This window comes from Tubulanus polymorphus, chromosome 5 (assembly GCF_964204645.1).
Source record: "Tubulanus polymorphus chromosome 5, tnTubPoly1.2, whole genome shotgun sequence".
Classification (NCBI taxonomy): domain Eukaryota; kingdom Metazoa; phylum Nemertea; class Palaeonemertea; order Tubulaniformes; family Tubulanidae; genus Tubulanus; species Tubulanus polymorphus.
Window position 1 is genome coordinate 15,692,512 of NC_134029.1, and position 25,452 is coordinate 15,717,963.

At 29.8% G+C, this 25,452-nt stretch overlaps 1 protein-coding gene across 1 annotated transcript in view; it reads left to right on the forward strand.

The window, feature by feature from the left end:
• LOC141906266 (fibrillin-3-like) overlaps window positions 1–25,452 on the forward strand; it is a 769,611-nt gene that overhangs the window by 623,494 nt on the left and 120,665 nt on the right. The window contains exon 59 of the mRNA XM_074795508.1: window positions 13,689–13,814. Coding sequence (XP_074651609.1) covers window positions 13,689–13,814 — 126 coding nt within the window. The remainder of the gene's footprint in view (window positions 1–13,688; window positions 13,815–25,452) is intronic.

The window sequence follows — 25,452 nt, forward strand, 5'->3', positions numbered from 1 at the left end:
ACGATCAAGATCAGATTTTATTTTTTCTATTTCTTTATTTTTATCAGTTAATTCTTTTTCTAAAGTTCTAATTTTAAAATCTCTTATACTTTTATCATGCATAATTTTATCAGATGCAAGTCTTATACTAATAATCTCTCTAATTGCTTTATCAGAAAATATATCTAAATCTTCTAATTGTTGATCTGTTGCATCAAGTAATCCCTTCGGTAAAATTTTTTCAGTTTGAACTTCTCTTGAATTAGGTCTACTAGTTTTGGAAGTTATATTCTGTTCAGAACTTGTTTCTGGTTCTAAATTATTATCGATTGTTTCAAATAATTCATTAATTCTTTGTTTAAATACTCTTTCATTTTTAATAATTTCTTGTGTTACATCTTCTATTTCATTACTATTTCTTATTCTTTTAATTCTAGATAGGTCTAACTTAAGCAAAGTTCTATCATTTATATTATATCCAGATTTTTCAAATATAGGTTTGAAATTATAAATATATTCATTATATTCTAAATTTTTCTTTAATAAATCTGGATTTTCATTTTCAGGATCTATTCTCGATTCAGCTCCTTTAATATATTCATTTGTTGATGGGGCTTTAGAACCACTATCTGCTAAATTAGAATTATATGCTGATTCATTACCATCATCAATATTAGTTTCTGCATCATTATAATCATCATCAATATATCCCTCATTATTATTTCCCATTTCTCCCATTTCATAATCTTCTCCACCTTCTACATCCATTTACATAATAAAAAATTTAAAATTTAATATATAATATTCCTCCGATTACAATTCCTATACAAGTTATAGCTAATTTAGCATTTTCATGGGATTTATTATCATCATTTAGTTTAATTATATCATGTTGAATATTATCAGTTTTAATATTTTCTGATGTATTATAATCCGGTTTAGAATCATTATTTAATTTAATATTCTTAGTTTTAGTTTCTGTTGATTGAATGTGTTTTTTATTTTTTTCGCATTAATTTTGGAGCAGTAATTATCTTTTTATTTATATCATTCAATCCAAATGAATTATTAATTGTTGCACTTTTAATTAGATTATTGTAACCAATTATGTTTCCCATCTTTAATACTAAATCATTAGAAATAATTAATAGATTAGGGCCTATACAATAATTTAATCTAATATGTGATTTATCTAAATAATTTTGATATCTAACAATGTTTTCTGGAATCGATCTATTTGTATCATTATGTATGGAATCTTCAAATAAAACTTTAAATTGTTTTTGTGTATCGAATGATGTCTTCAAATTTCCAATTATCGGGGATCTTGTTTCAACTTGTGCGCCTAGAATACATATCAAATAAGTTCTAATAGATTGATTTATTCTTTCTATACCTGATTTAGTAAAACCTTCACTATTTTCTAAAATGAAATAAACCCAACCATTATTGTTTTCTTGTTTTAAATGATAATAAAATTTCGGTAATTTATTGAAATTTAATGTTTCTAAATCCTTTGTTTCTATTTTACCATAACCTAATTTATTATTATAGATATTATAAAAACTATTAGATGGTATGGGAAGTGCACAATATTCTGCAATCTTTTTAGGGCAAGGAAGTGATCTTATTGTTCCAATTTTTGTTCTAAAATCAGAATTATTTATATCTATATTAAATTCATTACAAATTTTATAAAACTTTGATAAATTAATATAATTATCTAATTCTTTAAAATATCTAGATCCTGGTAAAGCGCACTCTAATTCATTTAATATTATTCTGATTTGAAAGTATGTATGAAATCTAAAAAACTTTGAATTAATTTATATTTAGAATTATTCAAATGATCATTCCAACTAATTCCACAACCTGTTGTTGCACAATAAACAGCAAAATTTAATTGGTTCTGCCAAAACTTCATATAAGATTTTTATAACCATTGTTTTTCATCTTTCAATTTTTTAAAATTAATTAAATATACATGAAATATATTTTCCATCATTGCATTAAAATTATTAGTTTCAGTAACATAAATTTCTAAATTAGTTAATGAATCTAAAACTTCATTTCTATATGTAATATCTTTATTAAAATCTTTTTCTGGAATATTATATTTAATTGATTTATTATATTGGAAAGCTTTTTGAAAACTATCAATTTCTACCATTTATATAATAAAAAAATTAATAATTTATTAATTCTTTTAATAATTCATCTTGTTCTTCAACTGTTATATGGCCATTTAAACTTATTATATAATCTAGTGTATTCTTTAATTTATTAATTTCTTTTATATTAGTTTTAATTTTTTCTTTATTACTTTTTATATTTAATGTTGAACTTATACCAGTTAAAACACTTGAACTTAATCCTAATACACCAATTGATATAGCTAAAGGTGTTAATGGACTGAATATTGCTAGAAATGTTATTACAGAACTAATTGTAACCGAACCACTTATAATCAAATAATATATAATTTTACTTTTTAAATATTTTTTTCTTTTTAACCTTTAAATCACTTTCAAATTCTTATATTTGTTTTTCGAAATATGTTTTTAATTTAGTTTTATTTATATCATGAGGAATAATATCAATATTATCAACTTTATCTTCCATTTATTTAGCAAAAAAAATTACTAATTAGTAAATTTATATGCTACAAGTATAACAATAACTGTTCCACCTAAAATCCAAATTATTTCATATTTCAATTTCTTTACTTGGAGTATAATAATCTGATAATTTGGGTTTGTATAGATGTAATTTTTCTTTATTTGTTACCGCGTTATATAAACTCATTGCATCATCAACTGATTGATAATCTCTATGTGAAATCTTCTGATCATATAATTCTTTGTTAATATAATCCATATAATTTTGCCTCTTTTCTCTATATTCTTCTGCTGCTTTATTGTATTTCTCTAATGCTAAGTTATGTCTTCTTTGTTCTCCTAATGAACTATTTTTATCAATATGCTTAAATGAATAACCGCCACCAGTAAATGCTAAAGCGTTAACAAATGCCGATCCTATAATAGTTATAATTGCAGAAGCCATTTATTTAGCAAAATAATTGCGCATTTATATGGGAGGAATATATTTTTGTTTTTCTAAATAATCAATAGTTAAATTAGATTAAAGTAACTGCTAATGTTAACTTTAAAATATCATTTATATCAAATCTATCAACATTAACACTTCCCATTTTAAATACTTTTTTTAATACCATTGAATAACCAACAGTTCCAACTGATAGTAATGCGCCATTATATAATCCAGTTATTATCCACTTATTATCACTCATTTATTTATCAAAAAAATTACTCAAAAATTCATCAAAATATTTAGTTATCTTATTTATGATTAATTCAACATTTATTTCATTACTAGTTTCATTTGTATATATTTCAATTATTATTTTTTTAATATCATCGATGATAAAATCTTCATCTAATTCATAAAATCTTAAAAGATTCTCTAATTAAATTAGTAATCTTTTCTACATTTAAAGTTTCTTTATCCATTGTTGTTTCATACTCAAATGTTGTTTCATTAGAAAATGTAATATTTTTAATATGTGTAATTACATCATTAACGTTAAATTTCATTTCTTTCTCATGTTTAAAATCAAACCCAAAACATATACTCGGTCCAACAGTTATATTCATTTATATAGTGAAAAACTTACTCTTTACATCCTATAACTAATTCATATATCACAGGAAAGTTATTCAAATCAATTAAATAACCATTATGATTTCTTATTTCTAATCTAAAATTATTAAGTTTAGGAATGCAAGGTTTAAAATCACATTCTGTTAAATTATAATTTATTTGTGTTCCAAATTGTTTAACATTTTTTAGCGGTAAAATATTTAGTATACTAGAACTACAAATTGTTTCTTTAGTTGCTTCGAAAGTTTTTGTAGGCTCGATTAAATTGCAATAAATATGAAAGTGTGTAAAAGGTATTATATTTGAGCTGCCTTCTGCGTTTCCAGTAACTGTAAGAGGTTTAATTCCTAACATTTTAGCCAGTGGTTTGTTTACCATAAATTTATGTTGTTCATTAGATATCTTTATTCTTATTTTATTAGTACTATCAATTTTATTAAATTTAATTTCAAATACAGAAGCGCCCGATTTTCAACCGAGCTCTTCTATTAATTTCCTGCGCTAATGATTCTAAATTATATAATCCTGGTTTTAAAAATATTTGAAACCATTTATCTTTATTTCTCATATAAATCATAAACCCTCTATGTTCAAAAGTTTTATCCGATATATTATGAAAAGAATTACATAAACTTATATTTACTAATTTTAAATAAACACAATTCTTGAATTCTCTATCTAATTGAACTAGTAAATTATGTGATTTATAATTTGTAAGCCTTCTAGAATCAACAAATATTCTGTATTCTTTTAATTCTACCATTTATGCTACATATTTTATTCGAAATCTATTTCATGGTGCCCTTTTTCATTCTTACCTTTGTATACGAAATAGAAATCTCCAGAACATAATTCTTTATGAAATCTATGAAATCTATCCGGTAAATATATTCTGAATTTATATGTATTTCCTTTTAATCCTTCATATTCTAAGTGTATAACTAATTTATCTCCATAGTTATTAGTAACTGTATCAATATTTGTAATTAGATATTTCTTATGGATTGTTAATTCTGTTAACTTTTTGAATTTATAATCTACAGATTTTACATTTGTTATATCTTTTATTCTATCTAGAAATAATTTGCTGTTCTCACTGTGTGTTTGTTTACTCTCCATTTATAATACATATTTTTATTAAAATTTGATTAACACGTTAGAATTCTTTTCATTATCTCGTTCTCTTTTGTTTCTTCTCTTTTAAATTTTAAGTATTGATCTAAATTACAACCATATGCAACTGTATGAATTCCATCATCTAAAATATATCTTTTATCATCAAATGGGTTTAGACTTATCTTTTCAATTTCTTCAATAAACATTTCATGATCTTCAGATCTTAAACATCTCATCTTATGTTTTCTAACTTCTTCATTGAATATACAATTGATGTAATCTTTGAAATGAATATTCTTTTCTACTACACTTTTGGTTATTCCTTTTAACTTTTTAGCTTCATGTTCTTTAGTTTTATATGAATACATTTTAGATCTAATACCTATGAACTCTATCATTTCTTCACCGCCTAATTCATCCTTAAACTTCCCTGGAACTTTTTTATTATCATTGCTAAACAATTCATGATCTTAAGGATAATTACTAAAATCAAAATGATGTTTTAATGTTTTTAAATCATCTGTTATGTTATCAGTTTTTATCTTTAATATGTAACTGTCGGTATCAAAATATAATATTTCTATATGTTTTTCTCCAAAAAGTGGTTGTAATACATTATAATAGAATTCATACATTAGTAATTTTGATAATTCTAAAACTGAAGCGCCAACATAGATTGGTTTATTAAATTTCATTGATGTTCTTCTCATCTTAACTGCGGCTAAATTTTCATCAAATATTCTGTCACCAATGAACTTAGGATATGATTGTAAATGTCTAATTCTTTTATCATTACTAACTAACTCAATATCATTTCTATTTCTAATATTTTCACAAGTCTTACCATAGAATGCATTGTTCATTAACTTGAAGGAATCTTTCTCGAAATCAGTTTTAGCTTCAGTTCTCTGTTTGGTGTTTGGTAAAATCTATATATTTTTCTAACCACTTAGATTGACTGAATGAAATATATCTATGTACTTTTTTTAGAACCATTCCTTGTTTTAGATAAAACTTCAACATTCTATAATGTACTACATAATTATATTTATCTTCTTGAGTTACCATTAACTTTTCTGTATGAATATGATTTTCGGGTTTAATTCTTTTTTGGTAATTTGATAATTCTTCATGAGTAACAGTTTTATGTTAGGACAGTTTTTTTGTTAGGACAGTATGCTAGATTTCTAGATTTAAATTTTTTATCTTCAGGATATTCTAAATCTACAACAAAGAAGTAACCAGTATCTGAATCATCTGCAATATCTAGAATTCTTTTCTTCCAATCAAATTTATCATTATTTTCATTCTGTAAAACTTCAGTTAATTCAAATACTCCATAAGGTTGTGGTTCCATCATTGCCCAACCATACAAATTATTTGCATCTATATATAATAACTTATATCCAGGGTTATCATTTACATTGAAATATCTATCACCTAATACACCTGAAACTCCTCCTCTTATAGATTTTTCAAATAATAGTAATTGATCTATATTTGTTAACAAATCCATTTTTATATCTGTAAATTTTAATCCACAATCCCATGTTAAACCTGGACTAGAATAACAATGACATGGATCAATGTTAAAATATTTTAGGTTTACATCTCTAAACCTTTCAAATATATCGGTTAAAAATAATACATCTGATTTTAGATATGAATCTACTAATTGTCCATGATTTTCTATTTTGAAATGATTCCAAATACTCAATGTTCTATTATATACTTCATCTTTAACATATTCATTTTTTAATTCATCATAGAATTGTTCTTTCAATAATTCAGTTATGTTAAAATCATTATGATTTTTATAGAAAGAATATGGAATTGCGCCTTTATATCTCATTAATTGAAAATCATCATTATTTGGATAGTGTTGCTTTAATATTTTAAATTCATCATCAACTAATGATTTTGATAAGTAATCTAATGAACTATTTAAAAATCTATATGAATCTATAAATCTTAGGCAACCAAATTGGAATGATATATAATTCTCAGATGTTTTAGCTAACATTCTAAATTTATAAGTTGGTATTTTATCTTTTGATCTATTTGAATTTAATCTTTCTATTTCATTATTGATTTCTTCTATTTTATGGCATAACTGTTTGATAAATAAATGTGCATCATATCCTGATAGATTATGAAATATAACTGGTACAAAATTAATTTTCTTAGCTTGCAAATTGCAATTCTCATGCGCAGCGCCTCTAAACTTTCCATTCAAATGATCATGGTCTCTTACTTTTTTATCTTTATAATTAAATATCTTTTCACAATAATAACATTTATCTGCAAACGCAAATGCTTCTTTATCTTCTTCTGTCATTATAATTTCTATATTTGTATTCAATAATTTACTAAATCTTATTTCATATTCAATTAATAAGTCACAAAAATGATTGATAACATTTTCATTTCTATAATGATAATATTCACTTTTGATTAGTTCTGGATAATCAGATTTTATATATAACCCGAAAGCAGCAGCTGATTGATGAATCTTTTTAATAGTATTTGTTTTTGGTGGTTCATCTGAAAAATCATTTTCATTAGAATTTAATTTCTTTCTTTTATAATATATTTCTTTTCTATCTTGATCAGTTAATTCTTTATTTAATGATTCAAAATCTCCATATATTACAAATGGTACTTTATTTTTGTAATCATATTTTTTGAATTCTAATATTTTATCTTTTTCATTTGGTAAAACTAATTTACAATAATCATGATTTTCACATAATTGTTTATGATTTAATAATGCACTTTCAGTTCTGGATTTATGTAAACATTTTCTACATAGATATATTTTATTATCAAAATCATTTTCTGATTTGAAAAATAAATCAATTCTTATAATCCACATATAATGATTCTCATAATATAATATATCTATAACATCATTTGAATCATAATCTTTTGATAGATATAAAGGTTCTAATGTATAATGTTTTATATTGTTACCTTTTGTATTTGGCAATTTTATTAAATCAAATACATTTATTTTTAGATTATTATCTCTTTCTATTTTTGGGACGTTTTTAATTATAACAGGATACTTATCTATCTTATAATTATTTTCAAATGGTTTATAATGAGTTAATCTACAAATATTATAAGTTGCAGGATGTAAGCAACTAATTATTGACCATAGAAAACATTTATCATCAGAATTTTGTACATTTATAACAGCATTAGTTTTGTTTGGTAATTTGATATAACTTGATCCGTTAATATTATCATCTTTATGATATGATGAATTATTTTCATCAATTGGTTTTGATTTAGTTAACTTATTAACTTATTATTTTGTGTTATAAACATGTAAAGTCATAAATATTATTTCATCAAATATTAAACTAGATCCTTCAAATTATTTCTCTTCTATTTTAGTTTTTACTTCATTATAACATTTATCTAATTTATCATCTATATGTTGTTTAGATATGATATGTTGTGAATGAGAATTTATATTATATATTGGTTTATCTTCAGATTTTATAAACTTTACTTTAACTGATATACTAATTTTAGGGTATTCAACATCTGTAATTATTTTTATAATATTTTTCATATTTTCTAAATGTTTTTTATTTTCTTCTAATGTTTTTCCTTTATGAAATTTAAACTCAATAGCTGCTGGGCCAATATCACTTTTAAATGCTTCGGTTATCTCTATATCTTTTTTATTATCCAATAAATTAATATATTTTCTTACATCTTCCATGTATGGTCTTTTATTGTTTAATTCATTTCTTATTCTTTTAATTGTCTTCTGTTTCTTATCATTATCTTTATCAAAATAATCTTCACCTAAAATATCATTATTCTTATTTCTAATATGACTTTTAGATTTTAAATGTTCATTATAATATCTTTTATCACTGAACGATTGATTACATGTATCACATTTGTATGTTTCTTTTTCATTCTTTAATTCATCTAATTTAGTTTCTAATATAACATCTTTATATTCTAGTTTCAATTTATTCTCTAAATGTGTTTTAGTTTTATTGTGTCTTGCTTTTTGGGATTTATCTATATTGATTTTACATGTTGGGCAGTAGTACTTATTTGCTTCCATTTTAATACAAATTTTTTTTTTAAATTGATTTTAGAAGTTCAATGATATATAGGTTCAAATAGAATCATGTTCTAGTATAAACAGCTATGCATTATTTCAATCACACTTTAATAATATTTTAAGAGTAATAGGGGTTTAGTTGGTTCAGGTTAAAGGTTGAATGGTCGACTTCATTAAAAACAAATATTAAAAGTAATTTAAAACTATAATATATTTTCATAACCGTGTGTACTTCAGTTGAATAATAGAATAATTATTATTATTTGAATATATTCGATTATATGAATTTGTGTATTGTAAATAAATCAATTGGTCGCGGAGCGGAGCGGCAGCGAAGTGGAGATTTAATACAATATGCTTTTTAAATGATTGATATCTTAGAATAAATATTTAGTTATAATATAAAATGTACACGGTTATGAAAATATATTATAGTTTTAAATTACTTTTAATGTTTTGTTTTTTGAATGAACTCGACCGTTCGACCTTTGATCTGAACCAACTAAACCCCTATTACTGCTGCAACCTCCAACAATCTTATTCGGCACCCCAGTCGTGTATTGGTCGAGAAAATTAAGACGTTCATCATCGCTGTCAGTATTTGCAACAATTCGCGACATTAACTGCCGCAAAAAACGTCGATACTCTAATGGGTTCCCATCGAATTTACGGACATCGATAGTTGGTTTCTTCATATACTTAATGATCGAATCCAAATCCGCCGATTTCATATCAGTATCACGAGCAGGCGTAAATACAGTTGCGCCTGGATTGAGCGGTGGGTTTACGTCCGCACTGAGTGCCTCAACATCAACACTAAGACGAGACTCTCTTTCGACGCAATCTATTGCTTGACTCCTCGCATTGGTAGCGTCGATCTCAGTCTGCAACATCAGCGCTTCCTCTTCGAGTTTAAGCTCTAATCTACGACGCTCCAAATTCTGCTTCTTTCTAATCATGGCCAGCTGGACATTGAGTCCTGCTTTCATTTGTTCCTCCTTGAGTCTCGCCGACAGTACGGTAGCTGACGAACCAGCCGATCGACGAGACGACCGTGAGACTTTCGATGACCGTTGAGATCCTGAATCGGGCGGATTCACGATTGGCGGTTTCAATGATAATTCTGCTATCCGTTTCTCCGCCAGTACCTTGATATCTTTATAATAATCATTTTGACTGGTTGCTAAATGATGCTGCTGCTTTTCCTCTTCTGATAACAGAGCAACATACTCTTCATTGGCTTTCAAATAACAATCGTATTCATTTACCCAAAGCTGGTGCAATGTCTGGAAAGTGGCGTGATCAATTTCTTTCTTACGCAATGTCGTATCGAGATCGTCAGTTTGTTTTCTCAAAACTCGCTCGAGCCGAATCCGTTCTCTTTCTTTCAATTCCATTTGATAATTTAATCCAGCTTCCGTGAGTTTTCTGACGCGTTGTTTACCATTTTCCATCATTTTTTAATCTATTGCCTTATCACGTAATAATGTATTGGGCTTGTCAACGACGAACAAACATAATGCGTTAGCTTCCATTCGTTTTTTATTCAATTTTTATAGCTTACGATTACTGAAAATATACAATATTTAAACACTCTTAACAATGAATACTTTACAAAATCAAAGAAATTAGAATAATACGAATATAACATACCGTGATAGTTTGGCTATCAAGCCCACACAAAATTGATAAGCCATAGTTCTTCTTCGAACACAGTTTACAGAGTGACTAAATCCAAAATCCCAGAAAACAGGAAATTTTATTAGTAAAATTCTAGTCTGTGATAGGTTAGAAATGCAATGCTAAATATGAGAATTCACACATGGCATTTATTCTGACATGCCAGATTTTTGAATGGAATAAAGCTATACCAACTCACAGTGAAGTCGACCAAGCACGGAAAAACAAAATACCTGAACAAAACTTTATAAACTAAATCTGCTATTACTAAATTTGAGTGCAACTTTTATAAAGGTATTAAAATGCATAGTTACAAAGCCCAAAGGTGAAAAATCTGTTTATTTTGCCCAAAAACTTTGTAAAAAAAATTCCTACCTACCTACCGACTCATCCTGAAAAGTTGAGTCGGTGTTGCAGCAAACAGACAATTATTTGGGGATGGCCTTATTTGAATATTTTTTTCATTTTGTGAAACATATTTTTTGAAAATATAAAATAGTTTCCCTGCCGCGCCTACCTGTACCCTACAAAATTTTGGACGTGGACCGTAAACAAATGTATATCTTTGGTCTTATTTGACTACAAAATAATTCTTTAAGAAAGATAAAATACAATGTAAACTTGTGGAACTTTGAAGTCACGAACTAAAAAGATTTTTCAGGCAATGCCCTTATTCCAAACAACCTCTAGCTTTCAAGGTAAACCACACTTTGCCCATTGGCAATTTATTTTTCATTTGGTTTCGAATCCCAATATTACAAGTCAGAATTCTACTGCATTGCGCATGCGTCAACATACTTATACAGGCTAATCTGTGAAAATAACTGTACATTCATGTAGGGGTAACAACAGCATTTTAAGTATTGAGTGAGCTACCTTGTATTACAAACACAACTTTTTCGCTCTCGTTGGCCCTACACTGATGTTACTATACTGGTGTCATTATAACATGGATAGGATTGGGTCAGGACTAGCCGTAAATCTAATTCAGTTTATTCACTTTTCACTCGATATTATTAAAACAATGCAGTATCCCTAAAGGTAGGGGTACGCGTATTTTTTCGCCCGATCGTGGCGAATTTATAAATCGCCCGAAAAATTCACTCGTGTGGCCACTCACGGCGATTTCGTCGGCCGAATCGATCGCCCGCATCATACATGTTTAATATTTTTGGCCGATTATTTACGCCGGCGATCGGATTGCCCGCAAATTCGCTCGTCTGCCCTCACTCTGCCGAGCGATCCATTTTTACCAACCAATAGGATGCATTGTTGATATCATGTGAGTTGTCAAATCTCTTCCACTACGTACCGGCCGCCGACCGAATTTCGGTTTTATTGCTACGTGTTCCCACTCGTATCAGGCGTATAAATTCGGCGACGAATTCACTGGCGAATTTAAACGTCGCGATCGGGCGAAAAAAAATACGCTCGTGTGTCCCTACCTTAAAGTATTCGCACACAGAAAGGCTAATTGAGAAATGTGTTTAAATTTTTCGCAGACCTTGTCTGCTGACCTGACATTTATAGTCAGAATAGATCCAAAACGTTCATGTGATCACGGCTTGTATACAAGAAAACAAGAAATCATTATGTAGGCCTGTACATTTTGCTGTACGTAAGTTTGGTATACCGATTTCTCCAATCTCGACAGATGAGTGTACGGTTCAGCTGAACGCATTATACAAATGGGAATAGGGCCTATTGATTGGGCTTATTATGCTTTAGAATATTGAAATAAGCCAATGTTCATTAAAATATCCAACATCGGTGAATATCCAACATCGGTCAACATACTGTATACATGTATATAGGTTTTCATGTTCTATGAATATTTTTTTGCAGTCAGCACCAACTCTCTTCGACCGATGTTGCATCATACCATATACGGTCTGATTCTTTCAACTCAAGCAAAGCGATTAAAACGATCGACATAACACTGGAATAGCTTGCAGTGACTAACAGTTTATTAACTAGTGGAATAGGTTTGATATTTACGCACGTGTTGCAAGGTTTAAATTGTTTATCAGTATAGAATTAGTAATCCATAAAAACCAAAATCAACATCGGCCCGATACCCAGACCAAAGCAATTCATAATCTATCGATTGAATCTACGATACAGTATATTTATTTATTCAAATATTTCAATAAAAATATTAATTCCTTGATATCTATTCTGAATCCTAATACGTTCTTATATCAGTAAATATATTCAACACCTATTGACTCAGCAGATTCTTAAGATGAGTTTCTTAGTAGAACAGATCCATTTTAAGCGTGGTGATACAAAATAAATGCTTTGTCTAATCAATTCATATTTATTGATTTTACGTCTACGTAGGTTTGGTTTCAAAGCTGAATCACATTGGACGTTTACACGGTGGTTATATATTAGGTTCGAATCTGTCAAAACATTATATTTCATGTATCGGCATTTAAATGTTCAATAATTCCTATCAACCTGAATGGCATGGTGCGTATTTGCAGAAAACCCATTATCGCTGCTTTGCAGCTATATTTTCTTTTTCTTTTGGTATTTGTGAACATGCATTAAATGTGCCATTTGGGATTTGGTATGTCTCGTATGTTTGTTACTTCTATTCAAGTCTAGTAAAGACTTATTTGATATGAAAAAAGTATTATACTCGAACTCGGCCTCCTTTTCTGATGCTTTCAAACACGGTTTCATGGAAATGCTGAAATGGTCGTGAAACATTTGGAGCTGACAGATTCAGCCAATCTAGTTATTTATCCTCCGCGGACCAAAGCATTAATGTGATCAGTTGCCGAGATTCGACGACAGATTTACCTCTACTTGTTTGAAAAAAAAGATATTTGTTAAATTCATATCGTAGTCAATTGAATTGCTGCAAGGGTACAGCATCTTGCAGGTACTTAAAAATACATGTATTCTGTTCAATATTATTAGAGTTTTATGACCGTCATATGTATGTGTTTGCGTTTTTGCGTGTGTGTCGTATGTACGTATAAGCTTTCAGAAACCGTATACCAGTACAAAATAAGCTTGAATACAATTTTACAGTAAATTGTCAACATGTGTATTTCGCTTATGTTATAAGAGAATGTGATATTTGTTATAAGAGAATGTGAAGTTGTTTTATGAAATTCACTTACAGACATCGACGAATGTAAAACTATGCCTGCAGCTTGTCAGTTTGGAAGTTGTCTCAATACCTTAGGTTCATACCGATGCATATGTAACAGCGGATACAGAACCCATCCTAATGGAAAGAGCTGTATAGGTACGTATAAAAATATAATAAGTTGTTCTTTTCTGCAAATACGTATATTTGTTATCATCTTGGTGTTCGAAAATGGCAACGCCCTGCCCTAGGAGCATTTGCTTTGTATTTTGTATTTTATGTTATCTTGAATTGATCTGAACTGTGGTTTTATCGCGGAGACCTCGAATATCTTTCAAATGTTGCTTATCCTTACATGTTAAAAAGTGATGAGTATTTCAGGTAAGGTAAAGATTTCGGGTCATGTAATCACTAGAAGGCTCTGATTTTTAGAGAATCCTGGCTAGCTATGTAAAACTCTATCCCGAGGGATATTTATAACTTGTTTTTCGTAGTTTTTTTTCAACCTATTATTAAACAGAGAATAGCAGAGTTAGATATATTGTTTCATTTAGGATCTTCGTAAATGTTGATTATTAGATAATTGGGCCAAAGGAGGCTGGACAACACAGTTGGTATCACTAATATATAATCAGGGCTTTCCTCGGGTTTTCCTTGGTCGATAAGTACTTCTTTCTATCCTATCTATCCGTACAGGGTCCGTATGTTGCGGTGTTTCGACTGTTTAAATCGAAATGAGCGTTAACGTCAACTGTATATCTATAACACGTAGTCAAAAGACTGCGATGGGTTCTGACCGATTCGGTGCGGTGGCCAATGCAGCGTATAGAGAAGAATCAGACTCGGTAGGTGTTCCAATCGGATCCGGTGTTTGGGGTCTTGGATGTGGAGTGTTTGTTGAGAAAACGACACGCAGGGAGTGTATAGTCCGAGCGGCTACGGGGAAAAGTAACACAACCGCCCCTGTCGAGAATAAGCCCTTTTCAGGGCTACCCACATTTCGTCCCTTTTAATGCGCCTGCAGAAAAAGATGAGATTCTCAAGTAAAGTTTTTGAAGTCTCTTCATGCATAAATATGTCATAATGCGATTCGTTGGCCAGATTGGTTCAGTCAGATCATATCTCCGCAACTTTTTATAAACCTATGCTTGAGAAACAACTGAAACTATTTTTGATATTCCATGTTATTAAGTGAATGCTACTATTGCAATTTTGCGACAGAAAATGAAGATGAATTAGAATGATATTTCCTCAATTCTTTATGTAATTGGCCATTGAAGCAAATTTGCAACATTTCAGAAAACTAGGTCAAATCGGCCAAAATTTATTTTCGTCAATAGGTATCGTTTAACTCTACCATATGGGTTGTATATGACAGAATTTAGAATTTTTTGCTATCAGAATTGTTACCTGTTAATAGGGGGTTTCAAATTGAGATGGAAATGGTTGGGGACTAACTGTAGTAGGTATCATAAGATTGTTGCCTTGCTGCCTCGGACTAAGAAGTAATAGTATTAAAGCAGCGACTTTGCCGCCTCGAATTAGAACTAATAGTAGAACAGCGACTAGTATTATTTACCTATGACACCGTATATAAGATAGTGCAGCTCCACCCGATATTTTTCGTTCGGTTACAGAAATTCTGTTAGGCCGGATATGTATCTGGTAAACAGTCTCAGTTATCTCAGTTATCCCATTGAAAATTATCTGAGGCTAGGAACCAGAAACCAGGAAGAAAGCCACTAAATATTTGGATGGATATATGAAAGCTGTGGGTACTGGAGTGTGTAATGGGTAGTGTAGTGTGATCTGTGTGCATATGTGTCCAGCACACAGATCACATTGTTCATTGGGGTTTGGTCCAGGACTCGCGAGATTTTCAACAACACGGTAGTAACTTGTAATAAATGATGACTTGAATTGCATGACTACCTACCACCCCTCATTATTGTTGGAAAACTAAACGTTCCGCACTGACTAAAAATTAGTAATAATAATTAATAACATTTTAGAAATGACCAGAATTTTAACTTAGGTTCTATCTCATTTTTATTTTACAACTGCGATTGGTATAATTTTTTTTAAACGGCCGTTAAGGCTTCATATTTCGTCTGCAATTCACTGCAAATAGTTACGCAACTACGCACATTTCAGTGTTTTTGGCAGCTATACACTCAATCGGCACCGTTCGTGACTAGCTTCACTGCGGAATTATCATTAATTAACATCGCCATATCACATCATCAACTTATATTGTGCCTTAAAACCCTAACAGCCGAAATAATTGAAATGCACACACGATTTCTATCATTGAAAATTGAGAGAGTGGCCGTGTTTGTGTTCTGCTGCTTCGCGTAAATCCCGCGGGGTGGCGCCACCGCGCGGAGTGGGGCCGATACGTCCAGTTCTACGACAAATTGTAAATGACAAATGTTTGATAAATGACCTGCTAAGTTTCTATTTAAATTTATCAACACCTAATCCTGGCCGCTATGACTCAGTAGGCTGTCATAATTTTTACCTTCATGACGTAGCCACAAAGGTTCTGAGTAGGTAGTGAGTCGATGACGTCATTTTCGTGTCGCCACTTATAACTTGTTGGTGGGAGTTCAGAGGAAGATTTGTCAAACGCATAAGTATGGGCGAATCACGGCGGCAGAGTGCTCCTGTGATAAGGCGGAAATAATTCCATGTGACGGCAAAGCTATTAAATGATTAGACGGTCGGAGGTGGTTGGTCAACTTTTTGCAACTATAGTGCTGCTATTTTCCCTATCAAATTGCTAGATTTCGATCGTTTCTCATAAGTCAACACTTGTAATTCAAGTGTGATTTTGATGTGTGTAGAGATACATCGTGACAAGCGTATTGGATGGCGGCGTCATGTTTAAGCTGCGCGTCGATCGTTGAATAGTGGAATTATAGGATGGAATTATCTTGATTGTATCCATACGAAGTTTATTAAAGGTCAGTGTCAACAAATGGTCCATTACAGTCCCTCTAATTAATGTGGAGAGACGCTCTTAACCGGCAAAACCGTAGTCTGTTTCGTGTTATCGTTGGCCTAAGTGACTGACCTTGCTTGAGCGTTCGCTGCCGGCGCGCTGCTTCAAAGTTATGGATAAAGTATTATATAACTTATTGTTAATGACATACAACAAATAAACCTTTGAAGAAAGGTACCTAATGTCTGACATTCTACTGAAAAATTCGAATCTTAATTGACTCCTATTGCATTGGCCAGAGCCAGACCCTCTGGAATTGAATTGTATTCGACACAGTAATTCGCATGTAATTCGCGATGAATCTTTTTGAAAATTGGCTTGAAAATTGGTCTGACGAGATGTCCACCCCTATTGTAAAAAATGTCATTAGTTATCAAATATGGCTGCCATTGGGGTGGCCATCTTGAATTTCTTGTTGCACGATGCAACCCGCAATTCTTGATGGATTTCCACAAAATTTGGCGTTAGGATCAGGCTAGGTAAGCTGTCCATGCCTTTTGTATATGCAGGTTTCAAATATGGCCACCAGGTCAGTCATCTTGAATTTCTAGCGCGAAACTGCCTGCAATTCTCGATGCATTTTAACGATACTAGGTGTAAGAATTTTGGTAGGTGAAATGTCTACCCCTTATTAAAAATTGAGTTCAAGTATGGCCACCATGGTTGCCATCAATTTTAAATTTCTTTTCAGCACGATGCCTACACCAATTCTTGATGCATTTTTTCATGTAGTGTGATCTTTGGGGCAGCTAAAATGGGTTGTCTTTTCCTGTAAGGATATATTCCCAGAAACTGAACATTATCGCCACATAGCCTATACCATCTTAACTATTTTAAAACATCGTTACTATGTAAATCTTTCACTAAAACTTTGAATACTGAATCATTCTTCTTCTTCTGCGTCATGCAGGTATAAGGCCCGCTTGTTACTGAATCGATCGACCAATATTTACATGAACTTGTTCAGTGTTACCAGGCTCACCAAACGAAGTGATTCATACGAGGGTAGTATCGTTCATATCAATAAATCATCACATTCCGCAGTGTTGCCAGACTTCCGGAAATTTCCGGAGTTCCGGAAATCGAAACTTTCAAAAAAAAATCCGGAAATTTTCTTCTCCGTACTGCGCGAAAATGCCGTTAATTTTTATTAGAACGGCCACCCATACGCATTCGCTGTGATGATTGCACCACCACCAATCGTCATGACGACGCCGCGCAGCTCTGCGGTCGAGCGGCTTTTGTGTAAGTATACAGAGTAGTGCTTATAACTTTATTGATTTTATACTCGAATGTGTATTGTAAAATTTTGGAGTTCAATAAACTTCTGTACTGTAACCACGACTTGACTTGCTGATGCGCCGCGCTTGTATTAGATCATCTTTATCAGAGCATTCATAGGTACGTCCCTTCAAGTTACACATCTATGATCATCTATATAGGCTTAGGCCTAAACTATCTATGATCCGTCCTTTTTTGAATGTTCAATTTTTTTATTTTCAATAGGCCCGTATGCGATAGTTCCCCGGAAAATGAGTTTACCAAGAATTGTTGATCGGCAGAGCTCCGACTTAAAAACTATCGATGTAGCTATAAAAAACAAATTTAGGTGGAATTGGTTAGAGGAAAAGGATTTTCATGGTGATTTCTTGTCCGATTACATACGTAAACTCGAGGAAGGTGGCCTCGCGTATTGCTTGATATGCAAAGAAATTATTAAATACGGTGGTTGAGGAAAACGGGACATAGTAAACCACGCTAAAAAACAAAAGCACACGCAAATTAGAAAGGATCTGAAAAGGAATGAAGAACTACCCGCAAGCTACCAGCCGATCATTTCAACTGAAGGCAATGAACCGTCCACTAGTAACAGTTGTAGTACTGGTAGCTTACCAATGCCATATGGGGTTGCCCCGAATGTTCCTGGTGTCCAAGGAGAAAATCGCGATATCAGGCCGAAATTCGTACCAACTATCGACAGAATATCCCATGCACAGGCCATGACTCTATCGTTCATAGCTGAGAACTCTCTCCCAATTTCCATGTCCGAGAAGTTGATTAAGTTTGCTAAGGAGCTCAGTCGCGATGAGAAAGCGGTTTCGCAGATTACGATGGGAAGAACGTGTGCTACGTACAAACTAAAAAATGGCCTGAGTACGCACATCCGCAAAAATGTTGTGGCTGATATGCGGAAATCGTTTTTCTCGATTAATACCGATGAATGCACTGCATTAAATTTCGAAAAAGTGTTCAGCATCCTGACTTCATATTATAGTGACGAACTTGAACGGTGCGTAGTAAATCACTACACCTCATCATCGATTTCCCGAGTCAACGTGGCGTCAGTTACAGAATTAGTTCTTAGTAAACTGAAAGCGGACGAAATACCACTGACCAACATAGTTTCAAGTTTGTCCGACTCAACCAACTATATGCGAGGCAAGGTCAGTGGGTTTGAGACAAGACTGCGTGAAGCGTCAGTAATAGGGGTAATGGGCTTTCATACCAAAGGTCGAAAGGTCGAGCTCATAAAAAAACAAAATATTAAAAGTAATTAAAAAACTATAATATATTTTCATAACCGCGTGCATTTTATATCAAAACTAAATATTTATTCTAAGATATCAATAATATAAAAAGCATATTGTATTAAATCAATTGGTTGCGAATTTATTTTTCATTTTCTACTCGCTAGAAAAAGTGTGAGTAAAGTGTGAGTGAAATAATTCATATTTTAACAGATTTCGAGTAAAAATATAAGTAAAATAAATGGATAACTAAAAGAATATAAAAGTGTGAGTAAAGTGTGAGTGAAATAGTTTATATTTTAAACATATTTCAATATTTATATTTGTATGAGTTAGATTTTTAAACATTAAAGTGTGAGTAAAGTGTGAGTGAAATAATTCATATTTAAAACATTGAATATTTATATTTATATGTGTTGGATTCATTTTAATAAAAGTTTTGTTATTAAAATGAAGACAGAAGAAGAAGAAGAACCCAACTTTAAAATCGAAATCAATGAAACCAATAAATCATTTTCACAGTTTTACATTAAAAATTATATTTCAGCAACAAATTTAGTGTCCGCAAGACATTATAAAATCGATAATATTACTATGATTAATCAAATATTATCAAATGAAACATATTTACTTACTGAACTAGTAGATACTTTTGATAATGGCGTTAAAAATCCTAAAATATTCAATACAGTTTTAAATTTTAAAGGAACTTTAGATGAAAACATAATTAATATTCTTAAAACTCCTTTCAATGAAAGAAATGATGATATAATACTTTCAAAAGATTACAATGATTTGATTGACTTAAGAATTGAAAGAAGACAATTATATTATTTCAATTTTGATAATAAACAAATTATCTATAATGAAAATTCATCAAATATTGGAATTCAATGTGAATTAGATAATGAAAAATCATTTAAAGATATTGCAGTTCAATGTAATTTAGATGATGAATTTAGAAAATTCAATCCTAATGAAAAAGTGCATTGTTATTGCGGAGGTAAATATTTAAAATCACATAAATCAAAGCATTATGAAACAATTAAACATAAAAACTGGCGTAAAGAGTAACAATTCTACATTATAATTATTGAATTGAGTTAAAAGATTTAAATATCTAATAGACTGTTAAAATGATAAATTGTTTGACAGTTGAAATGATAAATGATTTGACAGTTGAAATGATAAATTGTTTGACAGTTGAAATGATAAATTGTTTGACAGTTGAAATGATAAATGATTTGACAGTTGAAATGATAAATTGTTTGACAGTTGAAATGATAAATTGTTTGACAGTTGAAATGTTAAATTGTTTGATTGTTGAAATGTAAAATTGTTAGACTGTTGAAATGTTAAATTGTTTGTTTGAAAATTTAATTGTTATTTGATTTGAAACATATAAATATTAAATATTTTATAAACTGTTTAATTTTTCTCTTAAATAAATGGATGGTTTCATCCCAACTGGGAAAAGTGATTTGAAACATTATTTAGTTGCTGGAGGTTTAATATTGGCGGCATTATACTTTTACTATGAAAATATTTCAAAAGATTTGATGAATGAAAATAATAAATTGAGTAAAAAATTAAAGAAGTTAAATGGAAACAATCACAGAAATAAAAAGAATAAAAAAGTTAATTTAGAAAATGATTTAGAGGATTAAAACAACATCTTTTAATTTCATATATTTTGACTATAAAAATGAGTGAAAATATATTAAACTTATTACATCTAATATATAAAAATCAACAGAATATTAAATCAATTATTATGCTTACAGGTTTATTTTCATTCTCAGTTTATAGTATAAAACAGTTGTTAGAATTCTATGATTGCTGTAAAATTAGATACACTGAATTAATAGAAAATATGAATTATATTTCAGATAGATTGAATAATATTAAATGCTGTGAAAAATGCAATAAAAGATATAAAAATAAAAAGAGTTTGAGAAATCACATGTATATTCATGAACTTGATGAAAAATTATATGAATCAAAATAAGAAATCGACTGTTAAATTAGCTGAAAATATAAAATATATTAGTTGAAATGTATTGTATACTAATGGATGAGTGGATGAATTGGATGAGTTGGATGAATTGGAAGAGTGGAAGAGTGGATGAGTGTAACAGAAGTAATTTATGTTTTAATTCATTCAAGTATGATATTTTAAATTCTTTACACTTGACTAGGATAATACTAGAGTGATATTAGTTAGTTGGCTTATTCAATAAGAGAAACAATGAAATAATACAAGAGTGATACTAACAGTTAAAGTTATTGAATTTCTTGTTAAATCTATTTGAATTCTAGTCAATTCTTGTTAACCAATAGCGTGAATAGAAATCAAAAAGATTTAAATAAAAAAACAATAAGTTACATCAGTTAGAACCTTTATTATTTTTTAATTACTTCTGAGACTACAATTTCCATATGAATTTAAATTTATAAAATAAAATCCTAATTCAAAATATTATAGAATTCACTGTATATTGATGGATGAGTGGATGAATTGGATGAGTTGGATGAATTGGAAGAGTGGAAGAGTGGATGAGTGTAATAATATATAATTTACATATGTTTTTTATTTTTAAAACAGTAAGAGTTTGATTTGAAGTTATTTTATCAATTTTATACTATATTTAAATATTATTAAAATAATATATATATTGTATTAAATTTAATAAAGAATATAAATATTATTACACTCATCCACTCTTCCACTCTTCCAATTCATCCAACTCATCCAATTCATCCACTCATCCATCAATATACAGTGAATTCTATAATATTTTGAATTAGGATTTTATTTTATAAATTTAAATTCATATGGAAATTGTAGTCTCAGAAGTAATTAAAAAATAATAAAGGTTCTAACTGATGTAACTTATTGTTTTTTTATCTAAATCTTTTTGATTTCTATTCACGCTATTGGTTAACAAGAATTGACTAGAATTCAAATAGATTTAACAAGAAATTCAATAACTTTAACTGTTAGTATCACTCTTGTATTATTTCATTGTTTCTCTTATTGAATAAGCCAACTAACTAATATCACTCTAGTATTATCCTAGTCAAGTGTAAAGAATTTAAAATATCATACTTGAATGAATTAAAACATAAATTACTTCTGTTACACTCATCCACTCTTCCACTCTTCCAATTCATCCAACTCATCCAATTCATCCACTCATCCATTAGTATACAATACATTTCAACTAATATATTTTATATTTTCAGCTAATTTAACAGTCGATTTCTTATTTTGATTCATATAATTTTTCATCAAGTTCATGAATATACATGTGATTTCTCAAACTCTTTTTATTTTTATATCTTTTATTGCATTTTTCACAGCATTTAATATTATTCAATCTATCTGAAATATAATTCATATTTTCTATTAATTCAGTGTATCTAATTTTACAGCAATCATAGAATTCTAACAACTGTTTTATACTATAAACTGAGAATGAAAATAAACCTGTAAGCATAATAATTGATTTAATATTCTGTTGATTTTTATATATTAGATGTAATAAGTTTAATATATTTTCACTCATTTTTATAGTCAAAATATATGAAATTAAAAGATGTTGTTTTAATCCTCTAAATCATTTTCTAAATTAACTTTTTTATTCTTTTTATTTCTGTGATTGTTTCCATTTAACTTCTTTAATTTTTTACTCAATTTATTATTTTCATTCATCAAATCTTTTGAAATATTTTCATAGTAAAAGTATAATGCCGCCAATATTAAACCTCCAGCAACTAAATAATGTTTCAAATCACTTTTCCCAGTTGGGATGAAACCATCCATTTATTTAAGAGAAAAATTAAACAGTTTATAAAATATTTAATATTTATATGTTTCAAATCAAATAACAATTAAATTTTCAAACAAACAATTTAACATTTCAACAGTCTAACAATTTTACATTTCAACAATCAAACAATTTAACATTTCAACTGTCAAACAATTTATCATTTCAACTGTCAAACAATTTATCATTTCAACTGTCAAATCATTTATCATTTCAACTGTCAAACAATTTATCATTTCAACTGTCAAACAATTTATCATTTCAACTGTCAAATCATTTATCATTTCAACTGTCAAACAATTTATCATTTTAACAGTCTATTAGATATTTAAATCTTTTAACTCAATTCAATAATTATAATGTAGAATTGTTACTCTTTACGCCAGTTTTTATGTTTAATTGTTTCATAATGCTTTGATTTATGTGATTTTAAATATTTACCTCCGCAATAACAATGCACTTTTTCATTAGGATTGAATTTTCTCAAATTCATCATCTAAATTACATTGAACTGCAATATCTTTAAATGATTTTTCATTATCTAATTCACATTGAATTCCAATATTTGAGGAATTTTCATTATAGATAATTTGTTTATTATCAAAATTGAAATAATATAATTGTCTTCTTTCAATTCTTAAGTCAATCAAATCATTGTAATCTTTTGAAAGTATTATATCATCATTTCTTTCATTGAAAGGAGTTTTAAGAATATTAATTATGTTTTCATCTAAAGTTCCTTTAAAATTTAAAACTGTATTGAATATTTTAGGATTTTTAACGCCATTATCAAAAGTATCTACTAGTTCAGTAAGTAAATATGTTTCATTTGATAATATTTGATTAATCATAGTAATATTATCGATTTTATAATGTCTTGCGGACACTAAATTTGTTGCTGAAATATAATTTTTAATGTAAAACTGTGAAAATGATTTATTGGTTTCATTGATTTCGATTTTAAAGTTGGGTTCTTCTTCTTCTTCTGTCTTCATTTTAATAACAAAACTTTTATTAAAATGAATCCAACACATATAAATATAAATATTCAATGTTTTAAATATGAATTATTTCACTCACACTTTACTCACACTTTAATGTTTAAAAATCTAACTCATACAAATATAAATATTGAAATATGTTTAAAATATAGACTATTTCACTCACACTATACTCACACTTTTATATTCTTTTAGTTATCCATCTATTTTACTTATATTTTTACTCGAAATCTGTTAAAATATGAATTATTTCACTCACACTTTACTCACACTTTTTCTAGCGAGTAGAAAATGAAAAATAAATTCGTGACCAATTGATTTAATACAATATGCTTTTTATATTATTGATATCTTAGAATAAATATTTAGTTTTGATTTAAAATGCACGCGGTTATGAAAATATATTATAGTTTTTTAATTACTTTTAATATTTTGTTTTTTTATGAGCTCGACCTTTCGACCTTTGGTATGAAAGCCCATTACCCCTATTACTAGCGTCGCCACAGCTACTTGACATAGACGGTGACGTTTGCCACCACATTCACAATTCCGTTAAAAACTTCTGTTCACACTTCGACACGATCGCCGAGAAACTAGCCGACGATATGCACACCGATTTCAAATATAGTCCAGACCTTCGTGATGCACTGGCCGAATTGTGTCAAATACTGGGAATCCCGTATGTCATCCCAGCCCAGCGCATTCCCCACCGCTGGTTGTCGGCATTTGACGTAACTGTTAAAAGCCTAAAGATCATCGAAGGGCTTTCCCTGTTTTATTTCACTTGGATACCTGAGAAGGCGAATTACCAAGAATTGATTGTTAACATTCTCAGATCCGTTCCGGCAAATGCAAGAAAAAGGGTCTACGAAATCATCGGCGAGTTAAAAAAGAAAGATTTGACCTCTGATGGACGGAACAGAAAAATGCGCATTGTAGATAAACTGTTTTTCAAGCGACGTGAAACCCTGATCATCATGTATTTTTACTCGCGAGTTCTTCCGTTATTCAAGTCGTTCGTTTTGGCATTCGAGAGTAGTGAGCCAAAAATGCACAAACTGCACGATAAACTCTGTGATCTAATGAGCCATTTTCTCTGTTGTTTTCTGAAACATGAAACAGTATCTGGATTGTCAGCACGGAAACTGCTCACGCTAGACTGTACAAAAAACTACCTACCCGTTAATGAGATGTACGTCGGAGAGGAGGCAAAGCGATTGTTGGCAAAGTGTGATGTAACTGATCGCAACAGAATACTGTTAAAAATTCGAGGTGCATATACTGAAGCAGCAACGTATCTACAGAAAAAGTTACCGCTGGAGAACAAAGTTCTACGTTACATGTCTGCATTGGACCCTGAGGCCATGGGTCATTCGGATACGTGCACTGCTCTGAAGAGACTTGTGGCTTTCTTTCCTACCGTAATCATGCCAG